The 13,804-nt window shown below is 46.2% G+C and overlaps 1 protein-coding gene across 1 annotated transcript in view; it reads left to right on the plus strand.

Annotated features, from left to right (window-relative positions):
• Positions 1-253: 253 nt before the first annotated feature.
• TSFM (Ts translation elongation factor, mitochondrial) overlaps positions 254-13,804 on the plus strand; it is a 47,169-nt gene continuing 33,618 nt past the window's right edge. Inside the window, exon 1 of the mRNA XM_086965674.1 lies at positions 254-324. Coding sequence (XP_086821800.1) covers positions 274-324 — 51 coding nt within the window. The 5' untranslated portion in view covers positions 254-273. The remainder of the gene's footprint in view (positions 325-13,804) is intronic.

Raw genomic sequence — 13,804 nt, forward strand, 5'->3', positions numbered from 1 at the left:
TATACTAGATGTTTTTTTTAATGAATACTTTTATATAACAGTACGATATAGTTCATTTTTTTCATATCACAAATGGAATTAATTCTATAAATATTGACTACCTTTTCGCGCGTTGTAATTGTACATCTTGTTGACACTCGGTTTACTTTTCATGCAGAGAATAGTAACTTGGCATAACTCAAAGATGGCCGCCTTGTTAATTTTGTAGTCCGTTTTCTTTTTCAACTCTGTCAGCTTCAGTTCGTCGTTCGTAGAATTTAGGCGACTCATTCAATGCTGGTTCTAGCCATGGCTGCGGCGCTGTGCCGTGTGCTTGGTGTGAAGGTGAGTGACATCTCTCATTTTTCATTCAGCTTAAAGTTTCATCTTAATTGTATCGTGATTGCAAGTATCAGTTTGCCTTGTGTAGTTAATGCTCGTTCATGATACTGCTGAGAGATGTCCGACTTTGATTAGTATTATAATTTACGAAATATTGTTGCAAGAGAGGAGCGGAGCTAAACAATACCGACCACAAAGGGGAGCTTGAGCATAGAAAGTGAGCAGGACATAGTATCTATGCTGTTGGTACGGACCCTTGTTAGATTCTATTGATGTTCTAGAGTCGTGGGTCCGTGCCGTGTTGGCCTTAGGGGCAGTTTGAGGTTTCATTGGAAGGAGCTGGATGTTCACTGGTGGGGGCGGTGCTGTATTATATGCATAAATACTACTGGTTTCAACAGGTTGCATTGGAAGGAGCTGGATGTTCGCTGGTGATGCTGTATTATATGAATGAACTACTGGTTTCAACCTATCTGGACTACTCTAATTCATAACAGAAGCTTTGAGTGACAATTCATTCTGAGCAGATCAAAGCAGTTATATCCTTGTAATGAGATACATATTGGAAAGTGTCCCTTTTGTGCAACGCGATAGTATAGAAACCGCCATAAAACAATCCAACATGTTTAGTAACCTTGGCCATAAAGATGGAATTGGCTGAAGGCTTTGGTCACTCAAGTTACGGGGCCATTTGGTAGCTCTGTAATGGGCTTATCACTTGCCTTTCAAAACTTTACAACATCCACCCCCACCCCAAAATACGCATCCAAAATTTCTCTAGTTAGTTAGTTTACACAGATATGAGTTTATCATTCGTAAAACTTGTAATCTGTTACTTAAGTCCCAATAAAGTGAATGAAGACTACATTCACAGGCCATATCGTTTTAATATCTTGGTGCTCAGGACTGGGTCAGCCATTTATCAGTAACTTTACCTGTCAATACATAATCCAAAACAAATATTTTCTTTGCCTAAGACTTGTACGAAGGCGTAGAAGGCCCTAGCAGGAATGCAACTTGTGACATAGATGGACAACTCCTCATAGCAGGGTTCAATCTACCTTGCTACTTTTCATAAATTGTAACTGTAATGGTAAATGTATTTATATAGCGCTTACCACCCCATACGAGGCTTTGAAGCGCTTATTGTGGCAGCAAATCTCTCAAATAGAAAATTATCTCCCCAAATGTGACACAATCGACTCGCATGACAACTCATCTGCTTGAAACAAACACCATATATTGAGAAGGACTGCCTTAAGAAAGGAAAACACGGCATGGGCTATATAATAATGCTGGTCTTCAGGTAGTAAGCTTTGAAATGTGGCGTATCTTTCCTAAAACTGTTTGTAGTTTGGCCTTAAGTCAAAACCTTGCTGGTATGTGGCCGCAAATTATGATTGATACCTGCCAGTCCTCCTTCTTTGGTTTTTTTTTTTTTTTCCCAACAACACTTTGCATTCTGGGGCTTATTAGGTATGATTTTTCTCATTAAAGGCATCGTCTTTGCAATTCCAACATGCAAGTAGTGTTGGCTTAAAAAATGATTTATTATCTATTTTAGTCCCAAATCTGGCTTTTATAATCAAGAAAATGTTCTCACAGTTTTATCTTAAAGACAGAAGAGCAATGGTAAATACTGAATGACATCCACAACCTCAGTAAAAAGGGGTCCGAGGGCAAGTTTAACGACCCAATCTAGATATATGCCCCTACTGAAACTTTACAACAATAGTTAGATCTAGGAGTCAGAAGAACAAACAGACTCACTGTGAAACTAAGACCTCCACATGGAAAAACAAAAAGTGTGTTAGTGCAGACCCAAGTATGCACCCAAGTGTGAGACAAATATGTGAGCTAAAGCTCGAGGGCATGGGTCAATTTTCCCATCAGTAGCCGCTCTGTACCGCCCTTGTTGACATCATTTGGGTTCTCCTTGCCCAGGAGACAAAGAAAAAACAGCCTGTTGATGTTATTAAGGCTGTTCCAAGACACTACAGGTGATGTGATGTCAGTACTAGATACGAGTGGTGACTTAAAGAAGCAGTGCAAAAAATAAGTGTGAGTGAAAAAACAATTAAAATTGGATAATACTGAGTAGATATGAAACTTTAATTTTCTTCTCAGTGTTCCAAATCTAAAAGGTAAAGTGCAAAAACAGATTTAACAATATCTGTGAGCAATAATGGTCGACATGTTTCAGCATTATGTAGGTGTACTACCAATGCTTTCTTCAGGACCCGATGTTAGCTACTGCTACTAAAAAGTGAAGTTAAAAAGTGTCACCTGCAAGATCCAGGTCAATTTGATCCACCACAGACCATTTGTTGTGGTGATGGCGCTTCACCCCACCTGGCTGCAGCTCAGGTATAGAGGAGCAACCGCTCTGTCCGTTGGTGTCTCTGGGCCAGCTCCTGCGTTCCCCAGACAGCACAGGAGCTGACCCGGAGACACCGACTGACAGAGCGGTGCTCCTCTATACCTGATCTGCAGCCAGGTGGGGTGAAGAGCCATCACCACAACAAATGGTCTGTGGTGGATCAAATTGACCTGGATCTTGCAGGTGACACTTTTTAACTTCACATTTTAGTAGCAGTAGCTAACATCGGGTCCTGAAGAAAGCATTGGTACTACACCTACATAATGCTGAAACATGTCGACCATTATTGCTCACAGATATTATGTTAAATCTGTTTTTGCACTTTAGCTTTTAGATTTGGAAAACTGAGAAGAAAATTAAAGTTTCATATCTACTCGGTATTATCCAATTTTAATTGTTTTTTCACTAACACTCATTTTTTGCACTGCTTCTTTAAGTCACCACTCGTATCTAGTACTGACATCACATCACCTGTAGTGTCTTGGAACAGCCTTAGTAACATCAACAGGCTGTTTTTTCTTTGTCTCCTGGGCAAGGAGAACCCAAATGATGTCAACAAGGGCGGTACAGAGCGGCTACTGATGGGAAAATTCACCCATGCCCTCGAGCTTTAGCTCACATATTTGTGTCACACTTGGGTGCATACTTGGGTCTGCACTAACACACTTTTTGTTTTTCCATGTTTAGGTCTTAGTTTCACAGTGAGCCTGTTTGTTCTTCTGACTCCTAGATATAACTATTGTTGTGAAAATACTGAATGACAACAGTGTACTTAAAGCTAAAATCTGCACAGCCTACACATTAATGTGCAGCTGGCAGACACCACTTCCAATGACCGAAAAACACACAATGCGCAATAATGCAAGAATATTTTTATAGCTGTCTAGTATACAAATAAATCAACTTTTCCCCCCAATAATCGAAGCATTACAAATAAGCATCAGATTGATAGTTTACTTGATAGATTTTTTTGTTTCTTGTTTTAGTCTGGGCCAGTGCCTTGGAATTCTTTATGTGAGTTAACTTTCCTTCCTGAAAGTCCTATTTTGCAGAAAATAGGATTGTTAGCAGGTCACGAGTCGGGGGTACACGCAGGTGGACGGTGTCCACCCACTTTTTTCACAGGGTGGACACCCTGCCAAGAGGTTGGGCCACACTGACAAAGATTCTGAATTTGTCCTGGTGTAATTTCAATGCCAGCCTGCTAGATCCATCTCAGCATGGCTTTCGGAAGGCGCACAGCACCGAGTCAGCCCTCACAGTGGTGGTCAATAACATCCGCGCTAAGGTCGACAGAGGTCATACTACCTGTATTCCGACCTTACAGCCGCTTTTGACACCCTGTCCCCATCCATCTTGGCTAGGCGTCTCGGTGAGATAGGAGTGGAAGGACCGGCTCTAGGTCTCCTGACATCCTTCCTCAACCAGCGTGCTCAAAAGGTCAAACTGGGTGACTTCCTTTCCTCCGCTAAGCCTTTGCATTGTGGGTTCCCACAGGGCTCATCCTTGAGCCCTACACTGTTCAACATATATGTGGTCCCGCTTGCAAGGCTTGTTAGATCTTATGGACTGGAAGTCTTATCGTATGCTGACGATACCCAGATAATGGTCTCCCTATCTCATTCTGTGGAGGCCACAGCCCTTAATTTTAAGAACTGCATGGAAGCCGTGGCAGCTTGGATGTCCTTGAATTTCCTCAAACTTAATGGGGAAAAAACTGAGATCCTCATCTTTGGTGGCAAACAAGATCTTTGGTCGGAGGACTGGTGGCCACCCTCCCTTGGAACATGTCCCAAGCCGTCCCTGGTTGCCCGGAATCTGGGGGTCACTACCTACACCTCACTTGCTTTTGACAAACAAGTTAATAAGACTGTTTCCACCTGCTGTGGGGTTCTGAGGATCCTCAGGAAACTAGTACACTATCTCTCCCCCGATGCCCGGAAACAGGTTGCTGTGGCCCTCATTTCTCCTCGCCTGGACTACTGCAATGCCCTCTACCTTGGCATCAGCAAAAAGCTTATCCATCGCCTCCAAATTATCCAAATTGCTGCAGTCAGGTTTGTTGTGGATGCCCCTAGACGTGTTTCTTTTTCAGGAATCAGAAAAAATCTCCACTGGTTGCCTGTACAGGCCAGGATTAACTTCAAGGTCCTTGTTCTTACCTACCGTGCTCTACACAGCCTGGGTGCTGAGGACATCGGGTCCCTCGTGTCCTTCTACACCCCGGGCAGGGCCCAGAGATCGGCTCACAAAAATCTTCTGACGATCCCTCGGACCGTCAAGGCCAGGTGGGGAGGGAGGGCTTTTTTCTCCCTTGCCCCCAAACTGTGGAACACGCTTCCAGCTGACCTTAAGGGCCAGCCATCTCTTGCCCTTTTTCGTAAAAATCTAAAAACATGGCTTTTCGCAGAGTCCTACCCGTAAATTCGCTTCTCCCAGGTGCCTCCGAACACTCAGCTGCTTTTCCACCAGATGCGCCTTGATGCCTCCGGGTTACGTTGCGCCATATAAATCCCCAATTCATTCATTCATTCAATATTTTTATAGCTGTCTAGTATACAAAAAATTCAACTTTCCCCCCCAATGATCGAAGCATTACAAATAAGCATCAGATTGATAGTTTACTTGATAGATTTTTTGTTGTTGCTTGTTTTAGTCTGGGCCAGTGCCTTAGAATTCTTTATGTGAGTTAACTTTCCTTCCTGAAAGTCCTATTTTGCAGAAAATAGGATTGTTAGCAGGTCACGAGTCGGGGGTACACGCAGGTGGACGGCGTCCACCCACTTTTTTCACAGGGTGGACACCCTGCCAAGAGGTTGGGCCCCACTGACAAAGATTCTGAATTTGTCCCGGTGTAATTTCCAAACACCTGGACACCTTCAGCAGCGCCTGCACGTTGTTAACTGTTTTCGATCTTGCAGGCTGGGACGGGATGAGGCTCTCTTATTTCTGACTCCCGCTGGGCCCATAACAAAGACCAAATTTCATGGGTGATCAGCCTCCTTTCTGTTAGTGTCTCCTGGCTGGCAGCAGTCAGGAGCCTCACACCTAGAAGCAAATGCAGCTGAGGGGAAACAAAGGTTAGCACTTCACACATACTTAAGAGGCAGCTTTTCACTTTGTTCAGGCTCCGGTTAGGAGATTTGCATGCACTGTAAGAACATAAGATGTATTGATCTTTCCCAGTATTTGCACAAAATAAATAGCATTTATATAGCGCTTACTACCCATGAGGCACAGGGTCAGACTGATTTGCATATAGCCATGTCTGAACTGGGATGGCAGAGTGGGCTAAAGAACGGTGATGGATTAAACCCAGATCTTTTGACTGAGTGTGAGTGTTTGATTAATTCAGATGCTCCATCCATCACCACCCCCTTTTGTACTACTACCCCTGAGGAGGCGTTGTAATAATTTAAATATCTCTATTTTTTTCCTTTAAAGCACTATTGGTAGAGGAAGCTTTACGCTTACAAAAGGCAACATTGGTGTATGTGAAGCTTACAAAGTGTGAGTCTTCTGCCTAAATTAGGAAGGTTGGCAAGTACACTCGAAATGTGCTCAAATGTATTCATGATAGACCTGCTAAACATATATGTGAGGGCTTAAGATCTGATGTCACTTCTTGTGATGCCACTTCCTGTGATGTCACGTGTCTCACGCGCCGTGTTGTCACACGCCGTGATGCCACTTGCATACTTAGTCCCACCACTTCTTTTATTGGTCGAGGACCGAAAGGCTGCGCTTGCGCAGTCTCCAGTAGGAGATTTAATGATTTTTAGTACGGGACTTGAACCCGCCTCTCTTCCATTGGCTGGCTCCCTAAACGGAGGCCAGCCATTGGATGAGAGGGGCATCTCTCAATTTAAGACCCGTCTCTTTCGGATTCAGGGGCGTGTTTTTTTGCGTTCTTTCGACTGTGACGTCATCCGTCACTCAGAACGCCAAAAACACGCCCCCGAATCCGAAATTTTCAGACTTGTGGCCGCCATTTTGCTGCTCGTTAAGATGTGGTTGCCCGCTCCCGCTGTTCTCGTTCCCGCCCCGCCCGCTGTCCGTGTCCTCGTTCCTGTTGTATTTCATCATAAATGGAGCGCACACCGCTAGCCCCTCCTCCGGATCGCCCCTCGGGACTCTGGTACTTGCAGTTCTTCAGTGGATCACCCAGGTGGGTGCAAGTTGGTACTTGTAGGACTGATGAATCTCTAGACCCGATACATGTCCCGGGTTTTAGGATATCGCCCGAGACATGTCTCGGGTTTCAGGATGACTTCCCTCATCAGTAGAGAAAGATTGTTTAGGGATGGAAGAGAAGGCCGCCACACAACAGTCAAAGGCCTCGATGCCAGAACCGGCACGCAGGTGCATCTTCCAAGAGCCCGTCGCCCAAAGCTCAAGGGAGCCGTATTGTGTTTCGTCATAAATGGAGCGCACTCGTTCCTGTTGTATCCCGCCCCCTCCCGCTGTCCGTGTCCTCGTTAGCGGCCCATGGGGTTCGAGGCCCTGCTTAGCCCGCAGTCCCAAGCCCCCTAAGCGCAGGAGGTGCGCCCTGCTGCCTGGGTCCCCTGGGGGACATTCCCCGCAGCGGTGCGGTCAATCTCCCACGGCGAGGAACAGCCTCATGGAACACCATCGCCTTTGGCGTACGTGCGTGCGAGAGGGCGCGAACGAGCAGCTGGGGCCGAGTGAGGCCGGCACAGGCTCCCGTCGCAGCTCCTGGCGGCCAAGCGGGGCTGATCCAACCGGGTTCTGGTGGCGGCCTCCCCGATAGCTGGTATGGCCTCGGGCGGGTTGAGCGAGCAGCAGTACTGTGAGCTCTGTGGTAAACTCGAACAGCCGCTGAGCTGTGGCCGCTGCCGGAGCTCCTTCTACTGCAGCAAGGAGCACCAGCCTTAGGACTGGAAGAAGCAACAGGAGGTTCGCTCCACTCTGGCAGCGTCTTCCTTTCCTGTACCGTCGTGGAGACAGCATGATGCGTCTGCTGCACGGGTGGCCGGATTCCTTGGGACTCTGCCCCAGCCTTTCCCCCCGAGCCCTGGCTCTTGCCTATTTTACCTAGTGAATATTACGTTAGTGTTCATTTTGCACCTTTTTTGGGTGAAACCTAGAATGACCGGGCCCATTTCAGCAACAGCCCAAGTGGGTGTTCTGCAAGCCCACGGTGCGGAGCGGCGTGTGTAAGTTCGGTCGCCATGCTCGGTTTCGCGCTGTGTGAGATCACTGTCCAGGCTGCGTCTGCGAAAGAAGCACTTCCAGCTGGAGGCCACGAGAAGGGGACCTACTTTTTAGGGACACCACGCGCCGTGACCTGCTGGCTGTCGTTGCTCCTGTTCTTGAAGTGACCATGTCGTCTTTGTACTCTCGGAGCAAAGAGTACACCCGCAACCGGAAATCGCAGTCCGACTCGCCCCCATCCTCTCCCTCTCCCACTGCCAAGACTCTCAGCGTAGGATTTTTTTTTCTTGTTACCTTTGCTTGTATAAAAACTTGTTCTGATGTTGTTTACGAATTGCTAGCTGCCACGGAACTAGACCGGTCGAACCAGAGGGACGGTGAAAAATAATGTGCAGTAGCTCTACAATGCTCAAAGGGTTTGGGATGCGACACCGAGCCTGCCGTTTTCACAAAAGTGCAGGTGCTGTTTACCTGCTGTCCAGTGTTCCCCAGTGAAATGAACTACCTGTCAGTTTAGGGCCCCTCTAGACCTTGCTTGATTTATTCCCCCCTGCACAATCTAGTGCTTTGAGACGACATGTGGGAACGTCATCGAACATTCATACATTGCTCTCGTTTACTACTAGTGACCAAGGCCACATGGTGATTTAGATTGGCAGATGCGAGAATCCCCTCAAACAAACAACAGTACCTGCATCTTGTCCTTTGATGATTTGATGCGAGAAACTGTCACTGCCAGAGGTACATTTTTGATGACCGGACACAATTATGTCTGATATTGCATCGTGGTAATTGGTGAATTTATGATGCAAAATGATGTACCCAGTTTGTTTGCATCTGTCCTTAAGGTATGTTTTAAATTATATAATAATCTAGAGTTCACTTCAGGCAGCAATGCACGACCTAAGCTTAGTGGCATTTCTGTAGCGAAGTACACATGACAAAACCAGTAGTGTTTTAATTTTATTTTTTTCAAGATTCCTTAAGTGGCAAAGCGGCAGGGTACTTTGCTTGACCACTTAAGGGCTTGAAAGAACAGCTATGCATTACTTTGCTGCATCCATGATGTGCCCAGCTTCATCGTCTTGTGTCATATTTAAAACTGATCTGAATTCTCTTTCTCCATGTTAAACTTTTTAAACTGTTAGTCTTTTGACCAGTTCTGCTTTGCAGCCGAGAGACCAATTCAATAAACTGAACGACCTCAAGACATTATAACACCTGACAAACAATATTTCAGTGGGTTAATATACTGGCTGCTGGTGTGTGTGTATATACTAAGTGTCAAGTTTGAGTCGCATTTGGTTTCTTTATTTTGAGACCCATTTTATTAGTATTTGTATTTTTTAAAGGTGCAGTATATCCCTTTCTCCCAAGATATTAAATCGCTGGATTGTTATTTCCAGTGCAAAGGTAATACAGAACTAAGCAATAATAGACAACTCATAGGTTTAATTCCCTCTTAAATGCTAATAGTATATAGCTCAGTTGATTGAACGCCCAATGAAGAGGTGTCTATAATTTTCAAGTTACATGTTAGGATCCCAACAGTGCCCCTCAAAGTTCAATTATAAAACAGACTAATCAGACGCTGAGACAGCTGTTTGTTTTGTGCTTTGTGTGGTCCGTTTTGATTATATTTCTGATTCATATCAATGTTGGAGTAAGAAATGCGTGTGTAGCATTGGTATTTTGTTGTTTTTTTTTTAAAGTTTTTTTTTTTTAATGCTGGCACTTAATATTTCCCAGAGTATTGACTTTTACGGGACACTGATGTCTGACTCCTGCAGTGATGAAAGGTCCTTGACTAATGACCAGCTAGAAGGAACGTTGATGCTCCCGAAAATGGAGAGAAGCAGAGTGGAATGGTTTCTTTGAAATGTACTCTATGGCAGTTGTTCAAAGCAATAGCTTGCTGCTGAAAGACTTCAGCTCTTTCTTTGTTGGTATTTGGCAAACATTAATTAGTAAAAAATAATATTCCCATGCACTCATAGCTTGCTTCCCTGCCCCCTGCCTGTTCTTGCTTCCCCGCACCCTGGCTGTGCTTGCTTCCCTGCCCCCTGGCTGTGCTTGCTCTCCTGTGTGTATGTGGCTCTGGGTGTGTGTGGCTCTGGGTGTGTGTGTGGCTCTGGGTGTGTGTGTGGCCCTGGTGTGTGTGTGTGTGGCCCTGGTGTGTGTGTGTGTGGCTCTGGGTGTGTGTGTGGCTCTGGGTGTGTGTGTGGCTCTGGGTGTGTGTGTGTCTCTGTGTGTGTGTGTGTGTGTGTGTGTGTATGTGGCTCTGGGTGTGTGTGTATGTGGCTCTGTGTGTGTGTGTGGCTCTGGGTGTGTGTGTGTGTGTGTGTGTGGCTCTGGGTGTGTGTGTGTGTGTGTGTGGCTCTGGGTGTGTGTGTGTGTGTGTGTGTGTGGCTCTGGGTGTGTGTGTGTGTGTATGTGGCTCTGGGTGTGTGTGTGTGTGTATGTGGCTCTGTGTGTGTGTGTGTGTGTGTGTGTATGTGGCTCTGGGTGTGTGTGTGTGTGGCTCTGGGTGTGTGTGTATGTGGCTCTGGGTGTGTGTGTGTGTGTGTGGCTCTGGGGGTGTGTGTGTGTGTGTGGCTCTGGGTGTGTGTGTGGCTCTGGGTGTGTGTGTGTGTGGCTCTGTGTGTGTGGCTCTGTGTGTGTGTGGCTCTGGGTGTGTGTGGCTCTGGGTGTGTGTGTGTGTGGCTCTGGGTGTGTGTGTGTGCGGCTCTGGGTGTGTGTGTGTGGCTCTGGGTGTGTGTATCTCTTGTTGTGTGTTTCTCTTGGTGTGTGTGTGGGGGGGCTCTGTGTGTGTGTGGCTCTCTGTGTGTGTGGGGGGGGGCTCTCTTTGTGTGTGTGTGTGGGGGGGGCTCTCTGTATGTGTGTGGGGGGCTCTCTGTGTGTGTGTGTGTGGCTCTGGGTGTGTGTGCACATTAATTCAATGGGGTGTCACCCACAGAATCAAAGGACCTGGGTATAGGTAATATAGAAAACAAGGTGGTCCTCGATATTGATTCAAAAAAAATATATAAGTATAAATTATGTCTTATTTGTGCGATTAAATCCAAGCACATTGATTCAAGCAAAGGGAGGGAGATATATTAGCATTGATATTATTTATAAACACATTGAATGCAATGAAAAACAGTACCCAAAAATAGCAATTTAAGCTAAACAGGAAAGATGGATTTTAGCCACACTCTGTATTCTTGTTATACCAAAATTTGTATATTTATTTACATCATCATAAAACAAATATATACGGCGCACAGGACTGTCAGAGTACAGTCAGAAAAAGAAAAAGGGGTGCTCTCGTGATTTTGAGAAGGAAGGAAAGGAGAGCTAATTATTATAATGTACAATAATAGTATTTACACAAAAAAGGGGGGCGGAAGCTATCCGCTGTAATATGCGCCTGTCCACATCAATTAAAAAGGGGATAAGATTAGGGTGGGGGAGGTACAGGCCAAATATGGTAAACCGTCGACGTTTCGACCCTAGTGCTCCAGGGGTGTTTGGGACCTTGGCTGCGGGTCTTCTTCAGGACAAAAACAGTGGGACTTGGGGGAGGAAGGGGGGGTGTGTTGATTGGCTTGGTATGGCATCCAAGATGATCTTGGCCGTGGTCCAGCAGGTTGTCTGGATCGAACACCAATGATGCTGTAAGGGGGAGACCTCCGTCTGAGTGTCTTAGAGGCAGGTCACCTGTCTAGTGGATTGGTGGTGGGCTGGGATGTCACTACTAGGTTGTGGGCACAGCGTGGTCGCAGCCTGTTCGACTGGATCAGGCCCAGATTGGGGTCAGGTGGGAAATCCTACCGGGGCCCCCACGGGCAGACCGGTGGTGGTGGCCCTTGAATTCGCCTTGAAACGGTCTAGTTCGATTTCCGGTAAGCAGAGGTAATATGAGGTACCGGGGTTACCTCTTGAGTTCGTGTGTGAATGTCTAAAGCTAGCGGATGATTTCGGGCAGCTAGTAGTAGACTCACAACCACACACAGGCTAAGCACTTACTTCCGATTTCAGGTAAGTGGAGGGAATGCGAGGTACCGGGGTTACCTCTTATGCTTGTGTTTGAAGGTCTAAGGCTAGAGGATGATTTCTTGCAGCTTGTAGTCGGCTCGCAACCGCACACCGTGGGTGTGGCTCTGGGTTTGTGTGTGTGGCTCTGGGTTTATGTGTGTGGCTCTGGGTTTGTGTGTGTGGCTCTGGCTTTGTGTGTGTGGCTCTGGCTTTGTGTGTGTGGCTCTGGGTTTGTGTGTGTGGCTCTTGGTGTTTGTGTGTGTGGCTCTTGGTGTTTGTGTGTGTGGCTCTTGGTGTTTGTGTGTGTGTGGCTCTTGGTGTTTGTGTGTGTGGCTCTTGGTGTTTGTGTGTGTGGCTCTTGGTGTTTGTGTGTGTGGCTCTTGGTGTTTGTGTGTGTGGCTCTTGGTGTGTGTGTGTGGCTCTTGGTGTGTGTGTGTGGCTCTTGGTGTGTGTGGCTCTTGGTGTGTGTATCTCTTGGTGTGTGTGTGTGTGGGACGGGGCTCTGTGTGTGTGTGGGGCTCTGTGTGTGTGTGTGTGTGTGGGGCTCTCTGCGTGTTTGTGGGGCTCTGTGTGTTTGTGGGGCTCTGTGTGTGTGGGGGGCTCTGTGTGTGTGGGGGCTCTGTGTGTGTTTGGGGCTCTGTGTGGGTGGCTCTGCATGTGTGTGTGGGTGGCTTTGTGTGTGTGGCTCTGTGTGGGTGTAAATGCAATAGGTCCTGCATTTGCGAGCGATTACGCTATTGGCATTGTAAATGACAATGCCATTTGATTAAGCTATTGGCAATGTAAATGACAATGCCATTTATTTATGAATTAAAAAAAATCATGAGCAATGCCAATAGCTCTACCTTTAATAATGCCGAGACCATTGCATTGTAAATGCTTGTTTAGGACTTGTGCCCTGATTGTAAGAGATGTAAAAAAAAACTTGTCCACAAGGATATCAAATACCTGTTCCAGACTGCAGTGGATGCACATGTATTACTTCTGTGGAGATTAGACTGGCATCCCCATGGAGGTGATCCCCTTTCTGATCTCGGTGTCCTGATAACGGTTTACAGTTCTGTCCTCAACAGAGGCTGGGTTTCTGAGCTGTGGGTCCAACAGAAGATAAGCTCTGAGCAGAACGCAAGGCACAGGGGACAAATGGCTGCTCCTCGGAGAGGGCTGGATGGGTTTATCCTGCTTGCAAACCTGAGAAATGTATGCATCTCAAGGTTTAGGCAGTTCTGACGATTTATCTTTTGGCAAATCGAGGTCCAAGGAGAACTAAAAAAACTGTGAACTACCATGAACTGGGCTTTTGATCTAGTTTTCTTTGGACCTCGTTTCGCTGATAAGAATCACGGAAACTACCCGGAACTGGCCAAAAGGTTTGTGGGATGTTTTTTCATTGTAGGTGGAAACTGATTTCACGTAGTTTCATTGGTCTTTTTTCCAGGTATCTTGGAACAAAACAAATCGTCCAGCACTGCTCTCATGTGAAAGTTTCTGTTGGTCTACCGAATCAACTCCATCAAAGCAACGAGAATTACAGATAGTGCCAAGAAATGTTCCATGGTAATTATGGAATGATGGTGTTGAGAGTAGTAGGATGTTACTATAGCGAAGACTACTTGTCATGCCGTTCAATTTCCTCTAAACTCAGTGCAGATGAGTGGAGCTGCGCCAGACTTTACAGGAACTTGGCAAATTCATCAAAATGTTATATGTACACCTTCAAGAGAAGGTGCCCTGTGACTGGTGCTAAAGAGATGTTAAAGGTTAAGATGATTAAAGTTTCAGCAGCTTATCATGAGGCATAGCGCTGGGAGGCCATTATTACGTGTGCACACCAGTTCCATTGAAATCTGGAAGCTATTAGACAAAAGTCAGTTATCAGATCCTGAATGAAGTCATCCGAAATAGTGC

Source organism: Lissotriton vulgaris, chromosome 1_1, assembly GCF_964263255.1.
Source record: "Lissotriton vulgaris chromosome 1_1, aLisVul1.2, whole genome shotgun sequence".
NCBI lineage: Eukaryota > Metazoa > Chordata > Amphibia > Caudata > Salamandridae > Lissotriton > Lissotriton vulgaris.